Here is a 10699-nt window from a genome sequence, read left to right as displayed (position 1 = left end):
AAAGTAACAGAACATCTACGTTTGTATCTGAAGATGCCCTTCATACCATGTTTTTTGCGGCCCAAGCAACTAACTTTGCAAGACTAAGTTTCGGGGCTATTGTGCAGTGTGAGAACGTAAAATGAATGATTGATCAAGCTCTCACGATCACTAGAGATATCTCGATAGTGTATTATGTTCTGTGTTCATTCGTTTCTATATAGTGAGTAAAGATGGATGACTATTGGTTGAGTGGCTCACTCTTTCATGAAAGGAAGATAGCTGGAAGATACCGCGAATAGATTCTCCGGTATCAAAGTTGAACACTCTTTATCTACAGACCATAATTATGCCCTGCCCGACTACAGTGGTATTTCTCGACTGGAAAAACAAAAGCCGGCCAAAGAAATGCTTCGGCTTACCGGAATCGAGTCTGCAAGGGCGCCGGAACATCGCAATCGTGGAAATTCATTTACATTCGCTAGCAAATGCACTACAAGTGGCATGTACCTCGTGTTGAATTATCTTGCAATGTTCAAAGCATCGAAGTCCTCTTGCACTCGAGTCCATGCTCGAAGAAGAAAATGTGGAGACTGCACGCGATAAGTCTCAAAACACGTAGGTAGACCTCGTGGAGTCTGCCAAACGACTCGCGATGTGAGCTGCACGCGAAAGGAAAAGTAAAGCGTCGAAGATAAAATAAAGATAGTGCAGTACAAGGACTATGGCAGATTGTGGAGAAATTTGAGATTGATAAGCTGCCTCTCATCTAAAAAGCAAGCACCAGACGTGTTCCTTCCCATTTTCCTCCGAATTGTGGACACTCGACCACTCCTTGAACGGTAACACCGGACTACAAAAGGCAATCTGATAGCATTGGACTCGAGAAGAACCATTATTATGGAACTTGCAGCTAGCACTCGTGCTGCGAGAAAGTATGCGACCCCGCCGCTAAGATATGATAGTTGCTCCTCTTGCAGTTTGCCATCTTGTGGTATGTGCATCATCTAGCTTCGGAGCTAGATGCTTTCTGGGCGCACTAATATCTTCTGGCAGCTTTCAAGTAAGAAAAGATACCTCCAACGTGCGTTGCACACGACATGATAAGTGTGGAATGGCCCCTCGTAGCTTTCCAAGGGCGTCCAGACTCTTTTCCCATGCAGAATAGACCAGCTCACCCTACGTACCATCTTCAAAGAAGCTTTTCGGAAATTCGAGTCAGTGTACAATCAAGCTAACGTAGTCCTGCATTCACGAATGCGCGTTGATGATAAAACGATCGTTTGTGGTTGGATATTAGATGGAGTGGACTGCGGAGTGGTTTGGTCGTGTTGATATGGCTTTCCTCTTCTGACAGGGGAGCGAGTAGCTTGTGCTTATGTGATAGCCTATCGGATTGGCACCAATCTTATCGTTCTCTGCCCAATAATCTTGCCACCACCAATACATCGCCCTGCATGCACAACACGCTCCATTTTGAAGACATGATCATCCATCGCCATTGCTCAACAACTTGGGTAGCCAATCCGAACTTATCAGCTGTGCAATGCTTGACTTGGTATCAAGCCACTCGAGCAATATGGCTTTCCGGACAAAATTCTCTCAGTGTTCTGGCTCATCGTTGCACTGGACTCTCTATATTCATCAACTATGGGAATCCTACCATTAAAATCAGAAATTCAATCGATTTTCCAAGATTCTGTTTTAGAATTCTATCTAAACGGAACAAGAATAAAACTTCATAACCCAAATCCTCAATGGACACTTCTGGATTTCATCAGGTCCCAGGACGATCTCAAGGGCACAAAGCTTGGATGTGGTGAAGGAGGATGCGGAGCGTGTACAGTTGTGCTTCAAACTTCTAATAAGTTTTCCGAAAGTCGGAGGATAAAGCACATTGCCGTAAACGCTTGTCTGTTTCCATTGATAGGAGGTAACTATTCATGAATGTGCATCGATGTTCCAAAGTTAATGAATTAAAGCCGTTGGGAAGCATGTTATCACTATCGAAGGCATTGGAAATGCAGAAAATCCTCATCCATTACAAGAACGTATAGCAAAACTACACGGGTCGCAGTAAGATACTTTACTACCACAGGGTAATCTGCAAATTAAACTGATTACAATTCTCTAGATGCGGTTTTTGCACTCCTGGTATTGTCATGTCATTGTATGCCTTAATCAGGAATTCTTACGATCCTCTGTCAAAGTCATTTCAACTATCGGCAAATGATATAGAGCTAGAAGGCCATCTAGATGGTAATCTTTGCAGGTGTACCGGATATAAACCCATCTTACAGGCTGCGAGAACTTTCATCACTGAGGACCTCAAAGGAAAGCTATCCATTCCTAAATCAGATACTGTCGATGAGGATGCGTCCGAAGCAAATCTTCCTGATGTTCCATTACATTCGTATCTTAATCCCGTCGATACAGGAAATAGCATTTCTTGTGGAAGAATTGGTGGGTGCTGTAAAGATTCACCAAGTAATGGATCATGCGGATCTCGAACCAGTTCTCCAGGAAACTCTTCAGAGGAAAGCCCCACCCGTTCTTCTCAAAGCTCAGAGAGCTCGAACAATGACAAGAACATGGCCCCTGATAGCTCGCATCCTTCTGATCCGAAAGATATCCAACATTCCTTTATCCCTTACCGTGCTCAGACCGAACTTATATTTCCACCAGCTCTCTATAACTTTAACAAAAAGCCGTTGTGTTATGGAAATGATACAAATGCCTGGCTCTTACCAACAACGCTTCAGGAACTTCTTCTAATAAAAGAGTTCTATCCCACAGCTAAATTAGTCTGCGGAGCTAGCGAAACTCAGGTGGAAGTTCGATTCAAATACTCTTCATTTCCAGTCTCAATTTATGTTTCAGATATTGAGGAGCTTCGAAATATCAATGTTCCTGGTGATGATGATCATCTTCAATCGTGTTCAGAAATCGTCTTTGGCGCAAATGCATCTCTAACTGATGTAGAGGATACTTGCCGAAATCTCTCTCGACGGCTTGGTGAGAGAGGCTCGGTTTTCGAGGCAATTAGAAAGCAACTCCGTTACTTCGCCGGAAGACAAATTCGCAATGTTGCTTCCTTTGCCGGGAATATCGTTACTGCTTCTCCTATATCTGACATCAATCCTGTGCTTATGGCAGCAGGTGCTGTCTTGACAATTCAAAGCAAATCTCAAGGGATTAAAGCTTTACCTATGTCCGACTTCTTCGTATCATATCGTAACACGAAGCTTCCAATTGATGCGGTGATAGTTGATGTTCGAGTTCCCTTCCCACCACCGAATGAGAAAGAAATCACCAAGGCATACAAGCAAGCCAAGAGGAAAGATGATGACATTGCAATTGTGACGGCTGCATTCCGTGTGAGACTTGAAAAGGATGGTACTGTTTCAGAAGTATCATTAGTCTATGGGGGAATGGCACCAACAACTATTATCGCCCCAAAAACTATGAAGTGCTTACTTGGCAAAACATGGTACAGTTCCACCACTCTCAATGAATCGATGAAGAGCTTAGCCGAAGAATTTCATCTGGCATACGACGTTCCTGGTGGAATGGCATCATATCGTCGAACATTGGCTATATCTCTATTCTTCAGATTCTGGCATGAAGTTGTTTCGGACTTTGGATTGGGGAGTGTGGATCCTGATCTTATCAACGAAATACATCGAGAGATTTCCTCGGGTACTAGAGATAACTATAACCCGTATGAGCAACGCGTTGTAGGGAAGCAAATACCACATTTATCATCTCTTAAACAGACAACAGGAGAAGCAGAATACATTGATGATATGCCTAGACAGCATCGAGAATTATTCGGTGCCATGGTTTTATCTAGTCGTGCGCATGCAAAATTGTTAGAGGTAGATTGGGCACCTGCGATCGAATCCAGACTTGCTCTAGGCTACGTTGACATTAACGATATCCCAATAGATTTGAATCTGTGGGGATCTATTGTAAAAGATGAACCACTATTTGCTGACGGGAAAGTGTTCTCTCATGGTCAGCCTATAGGTTTGGTTTTTGCAGAAACCGCTTTACAAGCACAGGCTGCTGCTAGAGCCGTTCGAATTCAGTACGAAGATCTTCCAGTCATATTGGCTATTGATGAAGCAATCAAGGCGAATAGTTATTTTCCTTATGGAAAGATGTTGAAGAAAGGAGCTGCGCTTGAGGACAAAATGAATGACATCTGGGCATCGTGCGACAGGATATTCGAAGGGACTACAAGAATAGGCGGTCAAGAACATTTCTACCTTGAAACTAACGCCGCAATGGTGATTCCGAACAAAGAAGATGGAACTTATGAAGTATGGTCCTCAACGCAGAATAGGTAAGCTAAGCCAAGTGTTCTCCCAGTTCAAATAATTTCTAAGAACCGTCACAGCATGGAAACTCAAGAATTCGTAGCCCAAGTAACCAGCGTACCAAGCTCTCGTGTCAATGCTCGAGTAAAACGTATGGGAGGAGCTTTTGGTGGTAAAGAATCCCGTAGCGTTCAGCTTGCATGCCTCCTTGCTGTCGCAGCTAAGAAAACCAAACGCCCCGTTCGATGCATGTTAAATCGCGACGAAGATATGATGACGAGTGGCCAACGTCATCCAATACAAGCTCGGTGGAAAGTTGGTGTTCAATCCAATGGGAATCTGATTGCACTTGAAGCGGATGTGTACAACAATGCTGGATTCTCACAAGATATGTCAGCTGCAGTTATGGGACGATGTTTAACGCACTTTGAAAATTGTTACGAGATCCCTAACGTGTTGCTACGGGGCCATGTGTGCAAAACTAATACACATAGTAACACAGCATTTCGAGGGTTTGGGGGGCCGCAAGCTATGTTTTTCGCTGAAACATACATGACTGCCATATCCGAAGGACTAAACATTCCCATTGATGAGCTTCGAGTTATGAATCTATATAAACAAGGAGATCATACACCATTCCTACAGACTATTGATCAAGACTGGAATGTCCCACTTCTTTTAGAAAAAATCAAGCACGAAACACAATACTCCCAACGTCTCCTTGAGGTTGAGAAATACAACAAAGAGCACAAGTACCGTAAGCGAGGCATATCACTTCTTCCAACCAAATTCGGTCTTTCTTTTGCCACAGCGCTTCATCTGAACCAAGCGTCCGCGTCCTTGAAAATATACGCCGATGGCTCCGTTCTCCTTAACCATGGAGGGACAGAGATGGGCCAAGGTTTATACACTAAAATGACTCAAATATGTGCACAAGAATTGGGTGTTCCAGTGTCATCAGTATTCACACAAGATACGTCAAGTTACCAGACCGCAAATGCAAGTCCTACCGCTGCCAGTTCGGGAAGTGATTTGAATGGTATGGCAATTATGGATGCTTGCAAACAGTTAAACGAACGGTTGGCGCCGTATCGAGAAAAGATGGGAAAAGACACGAGTATGAAAGATTTAGCACACGCTGCATACAGAGACCGAGTTCACCTAAGTGCGAGTGGATTTTGGAAGATGCCACGGATTGGATACGAATGGGGAGTCTATGATAAAGACAAAGTCAAAGATATGTACTACTATTTTACTCAAGGAGTAGCTGCCACGGAGGTTGAACTCGATGTACTCACGGGTCATCATACAATCTTAAGGACAGATATTTTGATGGATATTGGGAGATCCATTAATCCGGCAATTGATTATGGTCAGATCGAAGGGGCTTATGTACAAGGATTGGGCTTGTTTACCATGGAAGAAAGTCTTTGGACGAAGGAAGGCCAATTATTCACGAAGGGACCGGGAACTTATAAGATACCTGGGTTTGCGGATATCCCACAGATTTTCAATGTTTCCTTTCTGAAAGATGAAGAGGGGAAAGAGAAAATGTGGCAGGGGTTGAAAAGTGTACAGAGTAGTAAAGGGGTGGGTGAACCACCATTGTTTTTGGGAGCGGGCGCATTCTTTGCGCTAAGAATGGCGGTGAGGAGTGCAAGAGAAGATAACGGTTTGGGAACAAAGTCTGAAGATGGAAAAAGAGGATGGAATTTGGATAGTCCGGCTACGGTGGAGAGATTGAGAATGGCGGTTGGTGATGAGATTAGTGAAATGGGCAAGGTGGAGAGAAAAGAGGGGCAGAGTAACTTCTTCGTCTCTGTTGCTTGATTTTGGTATTTCCATGGCGGAAAAGGAAGGGACATGATATATAGGTATTTGGCAAATTGAAAATTTAGGAATCAAATTTGTGGAGTCTCTTTGATATCACAGTTCACTATTTCTCACCGGAAACACTTTCACCATTTTCTATAAGAGTCAAGCCTGTGATATATATTATCCTTTCAATCACATAGTTTTGGTGTGAACAAAGTGAATGACTTTAGTTCAATTACTACGGTAGTAAGGCTACTGTAACAAAGCCTTAAGTCAATAAAGAAGAGACGAGCTCTTTCAGTAGGTCTATATAAGGCCTACTATCTCTTGTACATAGCTAGCTCTTTAGACAGAGTAAAATATCGCTTTCCAAAAACTCAAGTTATCTTTCAAATTGCAAGACCAAACTGCAACAATCAACTTATTAAGAAGACAGAGCGGAAAGAGGAAATGCGAGAGAGAGAGAGAGTATTTGTTCCATGGTGAGATATTTTACTCAACACTTCTAGACAGATTCCAAGGTCAACGATGTTACATAAGTTAAGATTTCTTGAAACTTTTTGAAAGCAAGTGATGATAAAATCGCTCTGAAATGACAACAACGCTGGCTTCTACTCGACAACAAAAAAATTAAGAAGAAATTCGTCCACCTTACCGTCGTTGAGACTTTACGAACTAGTGGTTTAGTTTTTGGGTTTCAAATGGCCTAATAGTTGCTCTTTCAGACTTGTAGATTCCAGGGAATGAAACAATCTGCACCTACGAGCAAAGCAAATGGTATTGAGGGAAGAGCTTTAAGAGGTATTACTCCAGAGCGCTGAAAAGTAAAGAAGAAAAGGAAAAATATCTCAATTCTTGAACTAAAACCTCTCATAGTGAAGAATGAGAATATGAATTGTTACACCTACTAAGCTTGGATCTGTGGCTCGCTCAACACTGTGTGGGCACAGCCAACGAGGTTTGAGTATGTCTAGGAAGTTGGTGCTGCCTATATTCCGAAAGTGTATTTATAGCTTGAGAACATTCGAATGAATGATGTAGCAATCTAATCCACAATTCATCTTCGAATCCAATAGGGAATCTCAAGGGACGTTGAAAGAGTATGATATCACACTAACCATAGTTCCCCCCTCCCAATGTGAAAACAGGAAACTCGGCATCTCCGCTCGTAATATACTCCCCACGCATCACACTGCGAAAATCATTCGTCTGCCAAGGTATGAATTGGTCGTATATCAACACAATGCAACTGGAACGCCGACTCTTTGCGTTCATATGGCATGTGGAAGGTGACCGTTTGATATATGAATACCAGAGTACTTTGTTCCCTCACGTAAATCCTCCTTGCGTCATTCGCGCTGCATTGCGAACATATTAAACCGAGTATACAGAAAGCACTGCCGCCTCTCCATAAGCATCTGTCGAAGTGCAGTACAATACTACACGAGTCTTCCCGGTCATCCAGTCGAATGTGATGTAGACTCTGTACTGCAACCACAAGATAACATCAATAAATTGAAACACTTTTGCGGCCATATCATACCGTAGATCCGTTGTACTTTTGCTTGTCTGTTGATCTTTATCTCGTTTCCTATTCTTCTTCGCATCTTCCGGAACACCTGTGTACACCGCGCCGTGATTCTCGTACGTCCGGACCTTTCGCAACGTTACTGTCCTCTACCCGGATGCGACACGGCTGAAATCGGAAGATAGATAGATAGGGACATAGTCAAAGTCGTGCCATTGATGCTGTGCTTCTTTGATTGCGACAATGCGATACTCGGTCAAAAGAAAGAAGTAAGCAAGCCAGCAGTACCTAGTTTGCATGTGAAGAGTTCAAATCGATGAAGAATAATTGAGCTGATCGGATCAGTAAGTTGAATAGCAACTCGCCTACCTCACTTACCTGCCATCGTACTCCCGATTTATCGCGACTTTGCGTAGATCCCCATAATTTGTTGAGAATTGAAAAAGGAGACCGAGAAGACATTGGGATATTCTGGATCGTATTTCAGTCTTGAGAAAGAAAGCCCTTTCTACTTCAAGCTTTTCCCGCGACTAATAGATATCGCAACTGTCTTTCCGAGTCCCGACATCCACCTCGACCAAGGAAAATAATCGGTTGAGTACGTAAACCAATATAATATCCGCAGGTGATAGCCAGAGGCGCCACGCCACCAGATGAAGGGGCATATTTTGAATCGAAGCTTGAAGCTTCTTTTGGATCCCCTGGGTCCCACGTCTGAGTTTTCTCCCCATCCGTTGTCGTGTGCCGACATTGGTGTGGATTCATTTGATTCATTGATTCAAAGCTCCAACTCTAGAACTCGCGACATTTCAAAGCGAACACAGATTTGTGGCTGGTAAGGGGGAAGGGAAGATTGTATATCCGGAGAACACTTGCATTTTGTAAGACGAGAAAGCCCAACTGTCCAATCGGCGTTGCTGCGGTGAACGGGAACTGGAACATGTGTGCCGCTGGATGCAGAGGATGGACGAGCATGTATGGCGGTAAGGTTGAACCAAATCCAAGGTACCGTCAGCACAGACGGCGGTTTACAAACAGCCCGAACGGTGCAGAGGAATAAGATGGCATGATTTTATATCGGTTCGTATCAAGTGATCTCTAGGCTTCAGCTTAGAGGCGCCCATGAGTGAGCGACACCGTCATCGAGCCTCATATCATCAATCATCAATCATCAGTCATCAGTCATCAGTCATCAGTCATCAGTCGCCATTCGGTCCATTCATTCAGCTCGCCCGTCTCGTAACACACTCGTGAAAGCTGATACATGCTCGATCGCGTACGGATGCAATCAGCCTCTGTCTCGTGACATATTACCAACTCTCAGCCAGAGGTGGGGCGGAGGGGCTTGGCCGACGATAGCACCAGTTTACATAGAAGAAACGAATGTTTTGAGGTGCTCGTGGTAGGGAAAAGTGGAAAGTTGGGGGACAGGGGAAGGAATAGTGGAGAAACTAAGAATACGGTCTGGAGATTTAGAAGTGGACACGACAGATTCTGACGGGGCCCTGGGGTTATTGAAAATTTGAACCAAGTATGTTATAAAGGGCCGATTACCTCCATATGCTTATGCGGAAATGCGGATATCTCCTTTGCTTTAAAGTAGGAATGCTGTCTACGGAGTATGGGTTGTATTGCATTTTGCGAGGAAAGCGGGGAGTGGGGAACCTGGGGGTTCTCATTCCTCTCCCTTTCGTCCCTCTGGAGTGTTTGGACTCTGGAGTAAATTGTGGGAAAGCAGGAAAGAGCACGCACCTAGTGGCTCCCACCTGCACCGGAGATGATTCGGATGAATGGGTGGGTTTTGGATGCCAGAAGCGAAGGAAAGGAGGGAAGGAAACGCGAGGAGGGAAATTGGATCGAGATGGAATAGGTGGAAAAATGGCGAGAAAGGTGGAAACAAACAGATGGCAACATAGTTGTTCTCTTGACTCTCCACTGAATAAAGTACCCTTGATTGGGATTGATGATTGATGGGATATATGGAAGGATGACTAACGTGACATGCACTCTAATTCATCTACATCTACATCTACATCTACATCTTCACACTCCAACGACATCAATACGGAAGGCTAAAATCTACAATCTAAAATCATATGACTTCAAACATGTGAATAGACGCCCTTCACACATGGACATCTTCGTAATATCAATATCTGACACTATCCCAGCGCCGTAACCAGGAAGCCCGTCCTCCCTCGGCGTTTAACATTGCAGCCAAGCAGTTTACAAGCCCGGGGGTCGACATGCCAAGAGCCACAACACGTTTTTTTTTTTTTAAGCTGGTACACCCGAGCCCGCAAGTAAACAATGGGTGAGAAAGTCCAATCACCAACGGCCTCGTTCAAAGTTGGACGTGGCCGTGGACGTGGTCACTGGTGGCCAGTGACTGGATGATCACCAGGGCATTTGGTAGAATTACGGTTATATTGTGCCGGAATTGGGATATTCTTCGGGCTATTCTTTTTTTCTTTTCACATTCGTATTTCGTGGCCAACTCATATTTGGGGTTCCTTGACAGCGTAATCTTATCGACGGGCAAGATGTTGAGAAAGGGTTTTCATCTAGGGATAATTAAATCACGAGAGAGTGTGTGTACTTGCTACGATCTCCAGAATCCACCATCCCGTCCGTCCACCGCCCAGAGTCCAGAGTCTGGACTCCAGACATATCAGACTGTTTTGCATTCACATGATACTCGATCTAAAACGTGAAGCCTCTATTAGTAGACGATTTGCTAATATTGGAATATGGAAAGATTCCAGAACAAGTGAACGGATTTGCCCGTGAAATCCAGACTGTAAACTATTCCTCGGGCACTAAAATGCTTTACAAATCCCATAGAACAGAAAAAATGGTTCTCCATCAAATAAGTTTATTATTCTAGTTCGAACACTAAATTCTGGAGCAATGTGGCTCAGGTCCTACAAAGTTAATACTAATGCACTCAAAATGAGACTAATAGCCGACGCCGCTACTTGCTTGACACTTTTCAGTCTCCCACACTCCATCAAAAAATATCAAATCCCATGAAGCCGTAAAGGCCTACCGGTAC

General features: G+C 43.9%; 1 protein-coding gene across 1 annotated transcript; it reads left to right on the top strand.

The window, feature by feature from the left end:
* The first annotated feature begins 1434 nt into the window (after positions 1 to 1434).
* On the top strand, positions 1435 to 6315 carry BCIN_12g02310 (hypothetical protein). The gene is made up of 4 exons (XM_001558036.2): positions 1435 to 1912; positions 1962 to 2055; positions 2114 to 4327; positions 4382 to 6315. The coding sequence occupies exons 1-4, from the start codon at positions 1630 to 1632 to the stop codon at positions 6129 to 6131; spliced, it is 4341 nt and encodes a 1446-aa protein (XP_001558086.1). The 5' UTR covers positions 1435 to 1629; the 3' UTR covers positions 6132 to 6315.
* The last annotated feature ends 4384 nt before the right edge of the window (positions 6316 to 10699 follow it).

The sequence above is a fragment of the Botrytis cinerea genome, chromosome 12 (assembly GCF_000143535.2).
Source record: "Botrytis cinerea B05.10 chromosome 12, complete sequence".
Classification (NCBI taxonomy): Eukaryota; Fungi; Ascomycota; class Leotiomycetes; order Helotiales; family Sclerotiniaceae; genus Botrytis; species Botrytis cinerea.
This window is presented reverse-complemented; position numbering and strand designations above follow the sequence as displayed.